General features: G+C 44.1%; 2 protein-coding genes across 2 annotated transcripts in view; both read left to right on the top strand.

Moving 5' to 3' along the window:
* LOC134528982 (poly [ADP-ribose] polymerase tankyrase-1-like) overlaps positions 1-19,059 on the top strand; it is a 114,188-nt gene that overhangs the window by 164 nt on the left and 94,965 nt on the right. Inside the window, exon 2 of the mRNA XM_063362650.1 lies at positions 1,225-1,377. Within this exon, the coding sequence (XP_063218720.1) occupies positions 1,225-1,377 (153 nt within the window). The remainder of the gene's footprint in view (positions 1-1,224; positions 1,378-19,059) is intronic.
* Positions 1-19,059, top strand: part of LOC134529793 (uncharacterized) — a 115,835-nt gene that overhangs the window by 30,177 nt on the left and 66,599 nt on the right. The gene's annotated exons all lie outside the window — the stretch shown is intronic.

Here is a 19,059-nt window from a genome sequence, read left to right as displayed (position 1 = left end):
GCCCAGTTAATTAAATTCAGTTTTATTTGTTACTTATATTTAGACTCTTAATCAAACTGCAGCACTCAAAATATCTGGTCACAAATTAATAAATATTTGGTCCAGTCCTCAGTTCACTCTCCCCACTGGAGCTCGGCTCGACAGTGGTTCTCCCTACTGCCTCGCCTCTCACCTCTTACCTCGGTCCAACACACTGTCTCGCGCTACTCAGTCTTCCGTCGCACACGCTCAGACCCGATATACCCGTCGCTCTTCCTCCGCGTTCGCTCACACCTCGCCCTCTTCACTGCACTCTCACTTCATTGTACTGTCCCGGAGGCTGGCGTCGCGGCTTTTATACTCATCGGGCATCCTTCTTGAACGGCCTCGCACGCGTCGTCCGGGTCAAACCGACGCCCGAAGCACCCAGAACAGTGGCGTCCCAGTCACGTCAAGTCACGCAGCGGCCTCTGGAAGCCCGCAGATTTCCCAGGTGACTGAGGATCAATAATAAGCGCCGAGGATAGAGGGTACGCTTGGAAAAATGTAGAGGGGTAGCGAGTTATCCGAAGAGGTATGCGTGACATCAGTGGAATGCGCATCACCTTGCCCCACCCGTGGGCTAAATGGCCGGCCCGGCTGACTGGCCTGCCTCGGGCCCAGCCTCTAGTACATTCGCAACAATATAATATTACTCTGGTTCTTAAGTTTGTTTACCGTTGCCTTGTAAACATTTTTACATTCGTAACAATATAATATTACTCTGGTTCTAAAGTTTGTTTACCGTTGCCTTGTAAACATTTTTACAGAACTAAGAGGAACGCGGAGTGTCTATTATTTTCTGATCGTCAGATACGTTAAATAAAATGTCATTTTCTGGGTTGGTGGCAAGCGCGGCTCCAGAGGAAGGGTGCAGGGGGCGATAGCCCCTTCCCAGCCCAAATTTTACTTCTTATTTCTTTGTAGGGAATATTAATGTTAACTTAAATACTTTCGTTAATGTGCTAAAGTCTACTTTCAATCAAAATTTGTACGAAAATACTAAATTTCAGTATTTGAGACCATATATTTTGTGAATATCCCAAGGGCAATGACATGATTATTAACTGCATCCTCCTGTGTGCGAGAGCCCTGCCCGAGAGATCTTCCTGGAGCCGCCATTGCTTGGTGGGGGTGGGGGTGGGGGATCTTTAGCTGCTCGATTAGCCGTCGCTTCAGAACTGTCTGCGCGCGTTCGCTTCGCAGCGAAGACAGCGCGGCGGCCCTGCCGGATGCGGCCTGACCCAGAAGCCACCGCGGCCCCCAGGCCTCCAGGCGCCCAGGCGCCCAGGTGCCCAGGCACCCAGGCCGCGCAAACACTCTCGCAGCCGCCGTGTCCTCGTATCGCCTCCAGCGTCGGCAAACAAGGAAGCGACCGGCTTTTACCCAGGTTTCGACCTGCTTAAAAGGTCCCGATAAAAGTAGAAGCTTTTCCACGTAAGCCTTCCTGCTTCCTGAACACAAAAAGTATATTTACAAAAAAAAAAAATCACAAAAACTGAAATATATCCGACCTGCACTTTCATTAAAAGATTGTGGTCATCAAATACTTTAACCAATATAAGTTATAAACATTTTTTTTTTGCCTTTTAAGGCTTAACATGTAATGAACAATTCAACTGTTTTTAGGTAGATTTCGAAGAATGGCTACCTAATGCAGTCGTTACAATGGCGTGAGTTCTGAAAAATTTCTACATAGTTTTTCGCCACAAAAACATCGTCAATTCAAAAGTATATATATAATTATATCACTTTTATGGACACAAAACACTGCCGCCATTTTACCAAAAAATAAAGCGCTGGAAAATCTCCATAGAGTTCATCAATGGACAAAATCAGACCAAGCATTTAGAAAAGGGGAAGGTTTTTTGAAAAAATAAAAACTTACTTGAACTCCATTATAATGAAAATATGATATCCGTTTGAAGTTATTATACTTACTTCCTCAGATTAGTACTATAACTTTTGTTTAAAATGTTTTTGGTTAACATCAACCATTATATCAAAAGATTAAAAAAAAAATGAAGATAAATTCATAACTTATTTAGAAGACACCGTATCAAATTCATCCAAAGTTATTGTGTTCATTCTAAATATTAGCTAAATTTTTGTTGGAAAGAATGTTTAATTAGACCAACCATAACTGCAGGAGTGGCCAACATGAGGTCGCAGAACGGCAGATTAATAACGAGTCCATTCAAAACGGCAAATCTTCCAAATATTACAAAAATGTTTTGTTTGAAACTTCTTTTAATTATTGCAACCGTCAGCTCAAGGTGTCAATAATTGTTTTAATGCCTACCCGATAGAGGGTAAACGATAAGGTATGCTATGTTAATGGAATCTTTCATTGGCGGCACAGCGCAGAACTTACAACTACCTGCGCCGGGTCACTGTCAAGATCATGATCGAGAATTTTCCAGAAATTCTACGAAAATGCTGGATACACTGAATAGGAAACATTTTGTTTGGATGGAATATGCAAAAATGCTAAATCAGTCCTTTTGGAATATCAAGTTTTCAGACTGTTCCGGAAGTTTTTAGAATGTTCTTAAAGTTTACTGAATCTTCTAGAAGGCATTAAGGATGCATTGCCTGTACATTAATTTTTAGGTTATATAAAGCTGTACTTCAGTACAGAAATCTACTTGTGCCTGTAGCCAACCAAAAAATAATGATTTTTTGAAGTGAAACAAAAAATAGGTACTCGGCTAAAGCGATATAAAGATAGCACTATGCTTTATACGTTACTGGGCTCGTTTTCCTTCTCTTTGTGCGAGGATTCGTTCCCTACAAAAAAAAAATAAAAAAAAATACAACAGAGAGGTGGATGAACGAAAGAGTAAGTCAGAGATTGTGCACATGCTCTTGTTTCAGGAAATATATATATATATATATAGGTATCCTATACAGTCAGCTGTGAATGCCTTGAATTTTATATTCCTCGTTGTTTAACCAGCAGTGTAGAGCGTGCTGTTGAGACAGTTCTGCATTTCCTGCATAGATAGTGCTACCTGTTTTGAATTTCATATTTCGTTCAGAAATTTGGCGTGTTCCGAATGGTAGAATTGTTTGGAGAAAATGTAATACGTGCAGTTTTTCTTTATGGTTTATTTAAACAGTGAGTAGGTAATGTTTATTGTTAATTGATTATTATTGATTGATCAATAATTATTTATATTCTGAGCAGTTATTTTTAAGTGAGTAATAATTTAGTTAATTCAATTAATTAATTTTAATTTTAATCAAATATCTATTAATACAAAAAAAGTTAGGGTTTTAAATACCTACTTGAAAAAGAAATGAAAACCAAAATTCCCGGCACTATGTTATTTTTAGAAAATTGTCTTCTTTCTCTCTTTCTCTCGGTCGTTTTACCCCTTACGATTTACTTACGAGTCCAGGTTTGAATTGCCAAAGAAATTACACTTCTATAACGTGTACAGAATTACACGCGCTCTTTTTTTTCTTTCATACTTTCTTAAGGATTTTTCCCTTAATTTTCCCCCAATGTGTTACTAGTAATTACTTAATTAGGGACCTGAAAATTTCGCGGTTTCGATGACCTTCAGGATAGCTTACACAGTCCTCTGTATACTCGGGCAAATAACGCCCGTTAGTTGGCTGCTGACTTGTGAGTCGTCTCAACTGGTTTGCCCGTGATTCGTTACTTCTTTGGTTGAGGGTTTCTCATTGGCCCAGAGTCGCCCAGACGAACAGTGAGCCAATAGCAAAAGCATATTAAATGTATGTGTGTATGAATTTCAGACTATCGCGAAATGAATCTACGAATTTTCACGGTCTCTACTAGTAATTCCCAGGTTTTTACCAACACTTGGCAGCACCGCCATGAATTCAAAAAAACCGGGGTAAATACGAACCGTGGACACTATTTGGCTGTGACTGACGGAGAGGGAGAACCAGTCTCTCGTCCAGGACTGCGCCGTATGCTGACGCCATACTCTAACCTTAACCGTGATGTGTTTAGTTCGCTCGCCGCTCGTCGGGTGGCGGGGGTTCGCTGCTGACTGCGACCCCCCAGAGGCAGTAGGCAAGTTGAGTCTCCAGGGGTTACTTGATGTAAGCTTTTGGACATACGCCATTGCTAAGCACATGTATGTCTGTAGAAGAAAACTACAAAAAACCCAAAAGACAAAAACACAATTGCTGTTGTCAACAGGATATAAACACCACATAATATTCCATGACAGGAATATGGTCAACAAACAAAGAAAAAACAAAGAAAAATGGACTAACAGAACGAAAAAACCCCCCACAAATGATGACAGCACAAAAATATTGAACCCAAAAAAATTCAGCACAACAGTTGAAACGAGACAATAACACGACAAAACGAAAAGACGAAACAAACACAATAGTTTTCCAAAACCGAAGAGAACGAAAAAAACCCACAAATGATGACAGCACAAAAATATTGAACCCAAAAAAATTCAGCACAACAGTTGAAACGAGAAAAAAACACGACAAAACGAAAAGACGAAACAAACACAATAGTTTTTCAAAACAGATTCCAAAAGATTACATCAAGTCATGCACTCCCATTCCACAAATACCTATTTCAAAGATAAAATCTCCAGGGGTTGTCACCAGCCATTTTGTCTTCTTTTCCTCTGGCTATTTCAGATGTGCATTCAGATATACAGGTTGTCCACTAAAGAGTGGCCCAGTTTCAATGGTGTATCATAACAAATCACACACCAAATTGGAGGTAAACTAACCTAGTTTTTCTTAACAAATGGTTCAATGTGTGCACCTTTAGTTATACGGCACACATCCAACCTAAAGTACAATTTTTCCCACACTTTGGTTATAGCACGACCGGAGTAATGGAAGCAATAGCCTCTTCATTTCTGTGTCTCAGCTCTGGCAAATTATTCGACAGCGGCGGAACGTAAAGCCCCAAAGGAAAAAAGTGCGTTAAGTCAGGTGAACGTGGAGGCCAGCGAAAAAGAGTTCTGTCGTCTCGAACATTACGACCAATCACAACGGTCAGGGACTTCGACGTCCCACCACTCTCGTGCAAAGAGTTTCCAATGGGGAGGGGCTCGATCCTGTTGCCAAATAAAGTTCACACGTTCACCCTCTACTAATTACGCTCAGGAGTCGCCATTTTGCGCAGGTGGCGCTGCAAGCGAGAAAACAACAAAGCAGCACTCGCGCATGCACTTGTCTAAAACAGTTTGATTTACTCTTTAATTGTGACCTTGAAACAAACCTTTACAACGCTTACAGTTGATACTATCAAAATTTATAGCTGAGATATTCTTTTATGGACATACTTTATTTGAAAGATGAGACTACAAAAGCAATCTCGTATGCGTTACCCAGCTGCATAAACTCAGAAAATAATTTCTGCTTAGGGACTTTGACACAATATGTCAGCCAGTTTTTTTTTTTAAATTTGGTAATATTTTTGTTTGACTTCTTACAAATTTGTGATGACATGTAGTACAATGAGGTGTTTAGAATCAAAGATCAAAGGGGTGTAAGTGACAGAATATAGAAATTATGTTTGGTGAATGTCAATATGTGTTTTGTACGCAAAGGGAAACACTGTATGGTCCCAAAGGGATACATGTGTACTCTGAGGTATGTGCTGCCGGAGTGTTGGAGGTTTGTTTTCACAAAATAATCCTATAATCACTACACCCCGTTGAGACTGACCGCTTCATATCTGTACACAAAATTTACTTCGAAACACATAATGCATTCCCTTGGTAGAAGAACATGCGCAGAACTTAACTTGGATGAAAATCTATATATATGCAAAAAAAATGCAATATCCCAACATACCATATAAAGTGTTTGCTGGAATCCACGGACTACTCCGCTACAGGTCTTTAGAATTTTCGCAACCAAAACTGAGAATCGAAGTATAGTAAATAGCTTTCATGTTTCCTCAGGAAAATATATGTAGTATGGCATGTATTATAGATTAAAGTTTAAAAAATTTTGAAGTGAAACTTTTTTTGCTAAGGGGGCCTACAATTTTCGAGCGTTACGAAAATTCCGATTGCACGAGGGGAATAGTTAGGTGCGTGGTGGGGGAACCAGGAGAGGAGACGGCAGGGGAGAGGGAAAATTGACGCAGCATTCTTGCATACTCACATACTTGCATACTTACACACTTGTATTCTTGCATACTTACGCACACTTTATACTTGTACACTTTCACAATTGCATACTGGCGCAACAGTATAATTTAGCGTTAACATACTTGCATATATATAATTAATATATATTATATCTGCCACCTCAACCAAAGATGATATAGGGTTACTATACCAAATAATATAATAAGCAAGAAGTTTCACTTCTGTTGCGCGTGGACTCACCGCACACACTTTTTGACGTGATAACGTCTTAAATCGATGAACGCCGGCTGCACGCACGAAAAATTGTCACGTTCCGCCTGAGCCGAGCGTGCAAGAACCGGCCAATCACCGCGCGAGAAAATCTTCTATAACACCAAACAGGTTAAGGCGGGCTTTTTAACTAATTTTTCGTGATTATATTTAAACAAATTATTTAAATAAAATTTACAAAAACTGTAAATAATATTTGAAAATTAAAAAGTATGCAATTTTTCATCAATGTTTTCTTATGACGTTATCACGTAAAATTATCCGTAAACCGACTTTACAGACAACCCGCATTTTTTTTTAGTGAATCACTAAAATGTATTTATTTTTAACGTTTTTGAAGCGTAGCATAGGGAAAAGTAGGCTTTTTCTCTTAAGTTTTAAAAGTACACCACCTTTATTGGCTGAATTGCAGTGGAAATTTGAGTGTTTTTTTTAGTCGTTGCGCAAGAGCGAAGGTGCGCACTCGCCAGCCACAAGGGCGAAGATGGCGTGCGGTGAAAGCGCGCGCAAACAGCCCGCCGTCATCCTGGCCCTGACTCTTCAACCCACTCCTCCAACCCGGAGGATGACGCTGTCCGGGAGCCACCACACAACCTCCAAGCTCGCTTGTCGCACTTCCACATCGTTGTTGGGGTTTTTAATTGCGACTCCTGCGGAAGTTACATACAGACACAGTCCACGTGATGTCTGTCATTTTCAAGATGTCTGGCAGATATTCATTATTAAAATTACGGCACCATTATTAGAGAGACGGAATTTTCGCGCATTCATTTAGTCGCAAGCTGGAATCCAAACCTCCACACTGTCGCACTGTGTTCATGATTGGACCGCAGTTATCTGGACACGCCCCTCTACGACCGTGAGCCAACGATGTCCAGCTAGGAGAGAAGTAAGCGAATCAGGTAGTGCCAAATAACAAGGATAAAAATGTTCTCGCTAAGAAATCAACCAATGGGAAAGTAAACATGGGTCGAGCACACCTATAACTTTGAATTCTATCCTGAGGCCAGAGGAACCCGCGAAATTTCCGGGACTCTTAACCATTATGACTCACTAGATTTTTCAGTTTTCTGTTTTCGAAATATTACCTCATAAATATCTGGAATGAACCAAAAAAAAAAAAAAAAGGTTTCAATATCTGGGGGCTGACTTCCAGGAGCATCCAGACATTTAGTTGAAAGACAGTTCAGCGATGTGCCCCGTTGTTTGTAAGAATTGCGGGCCACCTGCAGGCCCAGCTAGGTGCCAACTGCTGCTGAACAAAAACACTTTGTGAAAGGCGAATAGAAACACACATTGCTTCTTAAGGAAAATTAAGAGAAAAAAAAAACTGGTTTCGTTTGAATGTTTAAAAAAATACAAACATTGTAAAACACTCAAAAACACAAGCCTAACATTATTTTCTTGAAGCAATGCTCTTCTCTTCGCAAAGCACAACTACGGAAGGTGTCTCAGTCATGTCTAGAATGATTGAACATCTCTGCGCATGACGTTATGCTCCCTGGGTGTCTGCAGAGCTGTGGTGTCGGATGACCGAACAATTCTGCCGGACAGCGATAGGGACGTCTATACGTTTCCTAGGAGTTCTCGGTCGAGTCCCAGCGCCAGGCCAGCCTGCGATGCAGTCTTAGGTGAGGGCAGGACCTCGGGGGTGGAGTCTGCCATGACATGTTGGGCAGCGAGGTGAGACCAGTAGTCTCAGAGCCGATGTGGGAGGTTTGGAAGTGTCTGCAGGGACATGTCAGGCAGCGACGTGAGACCAGTAGTCTCAGAGCCGATGTGGGAGGTTTGGAAGTGTCTGCCGGGACATGTCAGGCAGCGAGGTGAGACCAGTAGTCTCATAGCCGATGTGGGAGGTTTGGAAGTGTCTGCTGGGAGATGTCAGGCAGCGAGGTGAGTCCAGTAGCCTCATAGCCGATCAGGGAGGTTTGGAAGTGTCGGCCGGGAGATGCCAGGCAGCGAGGTGAAACCAGTAGTCTCAGAGCCGATCAGGGAGGTTTGGAAGTGTCGGCCGGGAGATGCCAGGCAGCGAGGTGAAACCAGTAGTCTCAGAGCCGATCAGGGAGGTTTGGAAGTGTCGGCCGGGAGATGTCAGGCAGCGAGGTGAAACCAGTAGTCTCAGAGCCGATGTGGGAGGTTTGGAAGTGTCTGTCGGGAGATGTCAGGCAGCGAGGTGAGACCAGTAGCCTCAGAGCCGATCAGGGAGGTTTGGAAGTGTCTGCCGGGAGATGCCAGGCAGCGAGGTGAGACCAGTAGTCTCAGAGCCGATGTGGGAGGTTTGGAAGTGTCTGCCGGGAGATGCCAGCCAGCGAGGTGAGACCAGTAGTCTCAGAGCCGATGTGGGAGGTTTGGAAGTGTCTGTCGGGAGATGTCAGGCAGCGAGGTGAGACCAGTAGTCTCAGAGCCGATGTGGGAGGTTTGGAAGTGTCTGCCGGGAGATGCCAGCCAGCGAGGTGAGACCAGTAGTCTCAGAGCCGATGTGGGAGGTTTGGAAGTGTCGGCCGGGAGATGTCAGGCAGCGAGGTGAAACCAGTAGTCTCAGAGCCGATCAGGGAGGTTTGGAAGTGTCTGCCGGGAGATGTCAGGGTGATGAGACTAGTAGTCTCAGAGCCGATCAGGGAGGTTTGGAAGTGTCGGCCGGGAGATGTCAGGCAGCGAGGTGAGACCAGTAGTCTCAGAGCCGATGTGGGAGGTTTGGAAGTGTCTGTCGGGAGATGTCAGGCAGCGAGGTGAGACCAGTAGCCTCAGAGCCGATCAGGGAGGTTTGGAAGTGTCTGCCGGGAGATGCCAGGCAGCGAGGTGAGACCAGTAGTCTCAGAGCCGATGTGGGAGGTTTGGAAGTGTCTGCCGGGAGATGCCAGCCAGCGAGGTGAGACCAGTAGTCTCAGAGCCGATGTGGGAGGTTTGGAAGTGTCTGTCGGGAGATGTCAGGCAGCGAGGTGAGACCAGTAGCCTCAGAGCCGATCAGGGAGGTTTGGAAGTGTCTGCCGGGAGATGTCAGGGTGATGAGACTAGTAGTCTCAGAGCCGATCAGGGAGGTTTGGAAGTGTCGGCCGGGAGATGTCAGGCAGCGAGGTGAGACCAGTAGTCTCAGAGCCGATCAGGGAGGTTTGGAAGTTTCTGCCGGGAGATGCCAGGCAGCGAGGTGAGACCAGTAGTCTCAAAGCCGATGTGGGAGGTTTGGAAGTGTCTGCCGGGAGATGTCAGGGTGATGAGACTAGTAGTCTCAGAGCCGATGTGGGAGGTTTGGAAGTGTCTGCCGGGAGATGTCAGGCAGCGAGGTGAGACCAGTAGTCTCAGAGCCGATGTGGGAGGTTTGGAAGTGTCTGCCGGGAGATGTCAGGCAGCGAGGTGAGACCAGTAGACTCAGAGCTGATGTGGGAGGTTTGGAAGTGTCTGCCGGGAGATGTCAGGTAGCGAGGTGAGATCAGTAGTCTCAGAGCCGATGTGGGAGGTTTGGAAGTGTCTGCCGGGAGATGCCAGGCAGCGAGGTGAGACCAGTAATCTCAGAGACGATCAGGGAGGTTTGGAAGTGTCTGCCAGGAGATGTCAGGCAACGATGTGAGACCAGTAGTCTCAGAGCCGATGTGAGAGGTTTGGAAGTGTCTGCCGGGACATGTCAGGCAGCGAACTGAGACCAGTAGTCTCAGAGCCGATTTGGGAGGTTTGGAAGTGTCTGCCGGGACATGTCAGGCAGCGAGGTGAGACCAGTAGTCTCAGAGCCGATGTGGGAGGTTTGGAAGTATCTGCCGGGACATGTCAGGCAGCGAGGTGAGACCAGTAGTCTCAGAGCCGATGTGAGAGGTTTGTAAGTGTCTGCTGGGAGATGTCAGGCAGCGAGGTGAGACCAGTAGTCTCAGAGCCGATGTGGGAGGTTCGGAAGTGTCTGCCGGGAGATGTCAGGGTGATGAGACTAGTAGTCTCAGAGCCGATCAGGGAGGTTTGGAAGTGTCGGCCGGGAGATGTCAGGCAGCGAGGTGAGACCAGTAGACTCAGAGCCGATGTGTTAGGTTTGGAAGTGTCTGCTGGGAGATGTCAGGCAGCGAGGTGAGACCAGTAGTCTCAGAGCCAATGTGGGAGGTTTGGAAGTGTCTGCCGGGACATGTCAGGCAGCGAGGTGAGACCAGTAGACTCAGAGCCGATGTGTTAGGTTTGGAAGTGTCTGCTGGGACGTCAGGCAGCGAGGTGAGACCAGTAGTCTCAGAGCCGATGTGGGAGGTTTGGAAGTGTCTGCCGGGAGATGTCAGGGTGATGAGACTAGTAGTCTCAGATCCGATCAGGGAGGTTTGGAAGTGTCGGCCGGGAGATGTCAGGCAGCGAGGTGAGACCAGTAGTCTCAGAGCCGATCAGGGAGGTTTGGAAGTGTCTGAGGGCTAAGGAAGCCATACCGAGGTCCCTGACTGGAGGTTGTAGTGCAGTCTCGCATGACTGGGACGAGTCAATGGATCTGCCAATACTGACATGTCTAATAATCCGGTGCTCTGTGCTCATTTAGGGGGGTGGGGGGGTTGTTTCCGTGTCCGATATCTGTCTGTTTGTTGTGCTTGATGACTGAAACAGATGCCAGTGCCCGAAACTTCGCAATTGTTTTGTCATAGGAAACCTACTGTGTTCGTCGTTGTTGTTTTATTGTCCATAATATCTGTTTATCTTCGTCGTTGTGTTCGTACATTTGTTGCATTGTCCAGGTTTTTTTTTTTCATTTAGTGTTATTGTCGAAACTGTCTCCTTGTCCGACTATATTCGTCTGTGCTGTTGTTATTTTTTTCATGACCACGGAATTCTTGTGTTGTCTGATATTTAAGTTTGAACGCTTTCGTAAGTGCTGTTGTTGTGTTGTTGTCCATAATACCTGTTTAGGTCCATCGTTGGGTTTATCTGTTAGATATAACTGATTTAGGCTTATTCTCTGTGGGTTTATATTTTCATTTTTATTTCTGTATTTGCTTTCGTAATTTCTTTTTCCATGACAAACAGTGCAAAACTGCAATGGCGTATGTCCAAGAAATTGTGTCAAATCAAAATCTCCTCGTTGCATGAATCATTTAGAGAACGTGTGTTTTCTGAAACCGGCTTGTTGCAAATCAAGGCTCCTGGCTTGAGATATCCCTTCACCGGTCCTGAAGGCTTGTGCGCACAGACATATCTATGTTTTCCTCAGCACATCTCCTGACGTGGAGGAAGAGGGGAGTTGCGGGGAACAGTGTGTGTCGCCTGAAAACACGTGTCACGAATAAGTAGAGACCCGGAAATTTCGCGAATTCGTCTGGCCTCAGGGTAGAATTCAAAGTCATAGGTGTGTTAAACCGATGTTTGCTTATCCATTGGTTGATTTCTTAGTGAGAACAGTTTTATACTTGTTAATTGGCACTACCTGATTCTCTTACTTCTCCCCTAGCTGGGCATCGTTGGCTCTCGGTCGTAAACTGCTGTCCAATCATGAACACAGTGCGAGATTGTGAAGGTTTGCTTTCTAACTTGCGACTAAATGAATGCGCGAAATTTCCTTATCTCTACGAATAAGTAACGCATACTGACGAGTGTATACTGTTCTGCTCGTGTTGGAGGATCGGTAAATACGGGTTTTTGTTGTAAGAACAATAGAGGGAAAGTTTAAAAAAAGGGGGGGGGGTGGGTTGTCTGTAAAGTAGGTTTACGGACGATAATTTTACGTGATAAACTTCATAAGAAAACATTGATGAAAAATTGCATACTTTTTAATTTTCAAATATTATTTACAGGATTTGCAAATTTAATTAAATAATTTGTTTAAATATAATCACGAACAATTAGTTATAGAAATAAACTGAAATCAAATCAATGTCAATAAATTGTTAATTTGAAATGACGAAATTGGACAAAAAAACAAATTTTTTTAAATTACTGCTTTTAAAAAGCCCGCCTTAACCTGTTTGATATTATAGAAGATTTTTCTCGCACGGTGGTTGGCCGGTTCTTGCACGCTCGGCTCAGGCGGAACGTGACAATGAGTCATGCTTTTCCGTGCGTGCAGTCGGCGTTCACTGGTTTATAACACGTTATCACGTCAAAAGATAGATGGCCTCTTCATAGATGGTTGTTCGCTCGCCTATATCACATACCCATCTTTTCGCAACCTAAAAACCTCAGTGAAAACACCTTTCTTGCCCTCTTCCATTGTCCGTAAAACGAAACTAAGAAATAAAACTTGTATACTTTGTACGAGGAAAATCCTTGGAAATTCCAGTTTGCCAACGATATCAATTGTAAATTTGCAAATGCTACAAAGCTCTACCTTGCAAATTTACAAGTGATATCATTGGCAGCTGAATTTCCAAGGACTATCCTTGTAAAAGTACAAAAAAAATAATGCTGTGATAAGTGGGTGTGATTTTTAATTTACGCCTTAATTTCTGTCATTGCTCGCCGATTGGTGGCTCTGCCAGGCGGCCATATACAAGAAAATTCAGTAAAATCCGTGTTGATTTCTGCAATGAGAATTATATTGTATTAATTTATATGTCATTGTTATGGTCCGGAAAAATTCGCGGATTCAATGACCTGCAGGATGAACTCCATAGTTCTACGTACACTCGGTCAAATGTCACCCATTCATTGGCTGCTGTCTTGTGAGACGTCCCAACGTAGCAGCCTGTGATTCGATAAAGCTTTGGTCGGGTGTTTCTCATTGGCCCAGAGTCATTCAGGTGAGTTGCGAGCCAATAGCAGAGGCAGCACTGAGGTATAACTATTTGTATTTTAGCCTATCGCGAAATGAATTCGCGAATTTTTCCGGTCTCTAGCTCATTGTACTATTGTGCAGTCAAGTAATCCACGTAAGTTTATATTACATGTAGGTTTATATTTATTTACCAAAACTGTGTGACAGCCAATTAATGTAAGGCTACTTCGTATTATGCAAATAGCTTGAACATGTTCCTTGTGTACCCTTGACTTCGATTTTGATCGTTTCGTAGGGGGGACACAGCGATCTTACGACGAGACGTCTGACCTTAACCCAATTGCCAGGATGAAAGTTAACCGAAACGTGTTTCGCACTCGAGTGTCTGTAGTCTCGGCCACGTTTCACAGTACAACAGCTGACAATTATGGGCGCAATTAATCATTGTTGATACTCATTCTTTGCTAAAACACTCACGTTTATTTACGTGTATGTTTAAATTTAAATTTTGACGTGTAATTTGTACAGTTTTAACTTTTTTATTTTTATGTATTCATTATTACCAGGATAATGTCTTATATTAACTAATTTTCTTACCTTTTTGTTTACTTATCACATTTCCCTTTTTGAATGTCTTGAATGTTGTATGTTTAACTGGCATCCATCACGTTTTCTAACTACTGCTCATTATTTCACGAATAAAAGTAAGCTGTAAGAAGATAGGGACAGATGGATTACAATAAATATACGTATTTTCTAAGAAAATAAAATTAGCATATTTTTGCTACCAACTTCGCAAACCCATTCAGCCACAGAATAAAATTAATCTAAAATTTTATTTGCTATAACGCTCCAGAAACAATAATTATCCGTTAAAAAAGTTGATACGAAACCTCGAATAAATGTATACAGTATAGAAATATTCAAACTAATTAAATTTTTTTAGCTCTTTTGAATGAAGGTTTGTGTTTAGTTACAGTTTAACTTTGAGAATAACGATGCGAAATGTGATCCTTTAAAATATCTGTACAAAATTTATATTTTTTTCAACATTAAATATATAATCTTAAAATTTTTTTATAGTAACATATGCTATAAACCTTATAGTATTTTTTCTTGTAAAACATGGAATTTGTTCCTTTTTCGAGTGTATTTTTCTTTTGTTTGATTAGACACTAGCATACACAATGGATTATTGACAAAACCTCTCGTATTATATATATTTTTTGGGGGCCTAAATGTTCTCATCCTGACACTAATTTGGTTCACACGTTTCTGACTGACTGCAGAGGATTGGCACAAAGAGCACGTTTCACGTAGGAATGTCCTCCGCTTTCTCCTGCCCATTCAGTCGACGAGAAGATATGCACGCGAGGTCTCCCTATCGACGCACGGACTCGAAAGTTGGAAATAGAAAGCTGCGTAACTAGCCACGTATGTACACTCGCCGCTTGTACGGTTGATAGCCTCTTGGTAGAGCGGTGTTTTCCACCAGCACACAAGCCCGGCCATTCCTGGTTCAGGGTGTCTACAGACCTCAAAATTTTCTCTCTCTCTCTCTCTCTCTCTCTCTCTCTCTCTCTCTCTCTCTCTCTCTCTCCCCACCTCCCTCAACAACCCAAGCAAAATCAGTACTGGTTGCAAGAGGTCACGAAACTGTAATTTTCAGCAACCTTTTGCTAAATACATAGCTTTTATTGTTTCAATGAAACCATCGATACATTACAATTCAGTCAACTATCGCTTGGCGTTTTTGTCCAGTGTGTAAATTGTCACGTCGCTGGTCGGTAAGTGCGATAAATAACCTCTGCATGGGCAGACGTGTACGGAAGCGATACCTATTTTCAAACACGCCCCGTAGTTGCTGTTCTAATCTTCCCTCGTTCGCACCGTTTGTCTGCTCGCTGTCACGACGTATTTTCACACCTGCTGTGCAAACTCTTCGCCACCGAGGGTTTCTGTCGACGACGAGACAAGCCGAGCTGATATCAGCTGAAGGACAGCTGTTGCTCCGACGTTGTCAGCTACCGCAATTTACGTGTCAGCAACTCTGTCGAACAACTGTTGGTAAACTGGGGTCTGTTGGAAAGCTGTGTCGAACGGAAAACTAAATCTAAGCTGTAGTGTCTTGACGTCTGTTTGTCAGCTGATCCATCAGTCTACTACCTGCTCTGTCAGACAGCTGTATTTCGTATGGTTGTGTGTCTGACAGCTGTCTAGTTCTCAGTTGGTGTGTGAAGTCTGTCGGATGTTCCACCAGTCTACTACCTGCTGTCAGACAGCTGTATTTCGTATGGTTGTGTGTCTGACAGCTGTCTAGTTCTCAGTTGGTGTGTGAAGTCTGTCGGATGTTCCACCAGTCTACTACCTGCTCTGTCAGACAGCTGTATTTCGTATGGTTGTGTGTCTGACAGCTGTCTAGTTCTCAGTTGGTGTGTGAAGTCTGTCGGATGTTCCACCAGTCTACTACCTGCCCTGTCAGACAGCTGTATTTCGTATGGTTGTGTGTCTGACAGCTGTCTAGTTCTCACCTGGTGTCTGAAGTCTTTCAGGTGTTCCACCAGTCTACTACTACCTGCTGTCAGACAGCTGTATTTCGGATGGTTGTGTGTCTGACATCTGTCTGTCAGCTGACCTACTAGTCTACTAGATACGCTGTCGGACAGCTGACGTTTGGTTGGTTGCAAAGTTTATTGTTCTTAGATTATCTTCATGGACTCATTTCTTTTTACGTTCACATATACGGTGAGAGCCAGCAGAATATCATCATCGTCGGAATCAAACACTCGGATCCCACGACATGCGTCTCTCCGACATCGCGAAACTGTCCTGTCTGGCCGCCTGGCGCAGCGAACATCGCGAACATAGCGTAGTTTTCTGTGCGAACCATACTAAACGCCATCATGTGTACGCAATGTGCAGCTGTAAGATGGAACTGAGTGTGCGGGCATGTGTCGTTTTGCCTAAAGGCGTTTTGCCTAATTTTAGGCAAAATGCCATTTAGGCAAAACGCCGTTAGGCAAAACGCCGTTAGGCAAAACGCCGTTAGGCAAAACGCCATTAGGTTAGGTGAGGTTAGCTTAGGTTAGCTTAGCTTAGGTTAGCTTCGGTTAGCTTAGCTTATAGGTTAGGCAAAACGCTGTTAGGCAAATCGCCATTAGCAAAATGCTGTTAGGCAAAACGAGGTTTTGTCATCATAGTAACATTTTAGGCAAAACGCCGTTAGGCAAAACGCCGTTAGGCAAATCGCCGTCAGGCAGAACTCCGTTAGGGAAAACGCCGTTAGGCAAATCGCCGTCAGGCAAAACGCCGTTAGGCAAAACGCCGTTAGGCAAATCGCCGTCAGGCAGAACTCCGTTAGGGAAAACGCCGTTAGGCAAATCGCCGTCAGGCAAAACGCCGTTAGGCAAAACGCCTTTAGGCGAAATGACTTTAGGCAAATCGCCGTAACGAATTCATGTTTAGGCAAACCGCCGTTAGGCAAATCGCCTGTTACTCGAGTGTGCGTGTCGCCGTGTTCCAGCTGGAGCGAGTCTGTCGCAGCGTGTCAGCAGCGCAACGAAAACGGCAACGCTGTGACATCGCTGAGGACTGAGGCCCTCGAATGTTCTCTCGCCATCTCCGTATCGGGCTGCGCGCTCGTAATCTTTGCAAGTTCCGTTTCGACCGGGCGAGTCTTCGGCAGTCGGGAAGTTTCACTTGAAAAGTTGCTGGCGACGAAGTCTTGGGCGGTGCGTGTGAACCCGCCCAGCACCGAGTGGAGGCTGACTCGACCACGTGTTCAACCGTCTCATTTACGTGCAGGCGTTAAGAAGGTTTGGCTCGCCAGGCAGTGCTGCCAACGGCCGCGCACTAGGGTCAACTGGAAGCAGGCTTTAAAACATGCTGGTTGTGTGGATGGAACGGCGGGTAAACGGTGAACGATTGTCATCTTCAAATCACAATATCGGTGTACACGAATAGTACTTATGTAAAGGGCATATTGACACTGGGTTCTGGGTGAGGTGCGAGGTGACGAACCGCCATCTTGGATTGTGACGTCATGGCGGCCATATTGGATGAACTTGACCTTTGACCTTCAAATGTGCCAAAAATTGCCCAGAATTTACTCAAAATTTGCCCAAAATGTTGGCCAATTTTGAGTAAATTTTGATTTGCGCTATTTTAAAACTGTAAATGCTGCGGTTATTACGTTTGCAAATCATTACATTTCAGAACATTTATACACACACACACACACACACACACACATATATATATATATATATATATATATATATATATATATATATAATTTTTTGATCATTCGACTGGTGTGTTGCCGTGCCAACTAGACCACAAGGCTTCGAACGGTTGACCAAATCGAAGCGTTGCTAACAGCAACTGCTGCAAATTATGCGAGGATCTAGGGCCATGGTTAATCCGCTCTATGTAAGGCGCGACTGGCTGTTTTCGCTCACCTTCATGCGGCTACCGTCACAACAATACGGCCTTAGGCTAAAACATCCGTAGGGGCAGGCATTGTTCGCGAAAAGATCTGAACACATATTAGACACACGCGCACCTGTGGTTTCTTCCTCGTGATTGGCGGCCGTCTGCGAGAGAAGTCGTCGCCTTATTTGACCCGGGCCGATCAGGACGCGTTTACTTCCGCGATGAATCACTGTGATTGGTAGGGACCGGAAAAATTCGCGGGTTCAATTAACTGCAGGATGAACTCCATAGTTCTGCGTACACTCGGTCAAATGTCACCCACTCATTGGCTGCTGTCTTGTGAGACGTTCCAACGCAGCAGCCTGTGATTCGATAAAGCTTTGGTTGTGTGTTTCTCATTGGCCCAGAGTCATCCAGGTGAGTTCTGAGCCAATAGCAGAGGCAGCACTGAGGTATAACTATTTGTATTTTAGCCTATCGCGAAATGAATTCGCGAATTTATCCGGTCTCTAGTGATTGGTGTTGTTACAATCGACATGTACCTGGGAGAAACTCACCCAATCACGAAACACAGACGATGCTACAGTTTTTTTTAACTTTCATCTAGTCTCGAAATCTTTTCGCGAAATCTGCATGTCCCTGAAGATCCGCAATCGACCTGGAGGCAGCGTAAGGGTGTGGAAAAACTGCAAACTTGAGTAGTAGGTGCAAAAAAAGAAGTACTGGGCATCGTTGACTCAGGGAAGTACGGAGTAGCGAGCGCCATTACATTTTTCAGCGCGGCCTACAGTTGGTACCTGTGCTGTAGCGAGTCAGCGAGCGCTTGAAAGAGAGAGAGAGCGAGAGAGAGAGAGAGATAAGACACAGCTGTTTACCGTTCGTTCCGCTAACAGTACAGCGCGACGCATTGCCACGTGTTTTTCCTAATACGTTGTGAAATAATAACGTATAATTAGTAGGGACCGGAAAAATTCGCGGGTTCGCTTCGTGTTATGCTAAAATTCAAATAATTATACCTTAGTGCTGCTTCTCTCATTGGTTCACTGTTAATCTGGAGGACTGAGGGCCAATTAGAGACCCTCACTCATAGAAGTGTCGAATCACAGGCCACCCAGACGAGACGACTCACAAGTCAGCAGCCAATGAACAGTTGGCATTTGCCCGAGTGTGTAGATGATATTGGAGTCTATCCTGGAGGTCATTGAACCCGCGAATTTTTCCGGTCTCTGCGTATAATTAGAGCCACGAAATTTTCGCGCATTCATTTAGTCGCAAGCTAGAATGCAAACCTCCACACTGTCGCACTGTGTTCATGATTGGACCGTAGTTATCTGGACACGCCCCTCTACGACCGTGAGCCAACGATTTCCAGCTAGGAGAGAAGTAAGCGAATCAGGTAGTGCCAAATATAAAGGATAAAAATGTTCTCGCTAAGAAATCAACCAATGGTAAAGTAAACATGGGTCGAGCACACCTATAACTTTGAATTCTATCCTGAGGCCAGAGGAATCCGCGAAATTTCCGGGACTCTACGTATAATATATAATTAGGAGCATGCAT

The sequence above is a fragment of the Bacillus rossius genome, chromosome 2, assembly GCF_032445375.1.
Source record: "Bacillus rossius redtenbacheri isolate Brsri chromosome 2, Brsri_v3, whole genome shotgun sequence".
Taxonomy (NCBI): Eukaryota; Metazoa; Arthropoda; class Insecta; order Phasmatodea; family Bacillidae; genus Bacillus; species Bacillus rossius.
This window is presented reverse-complemented; position numbering and strand designations above follow the sequence as displayed.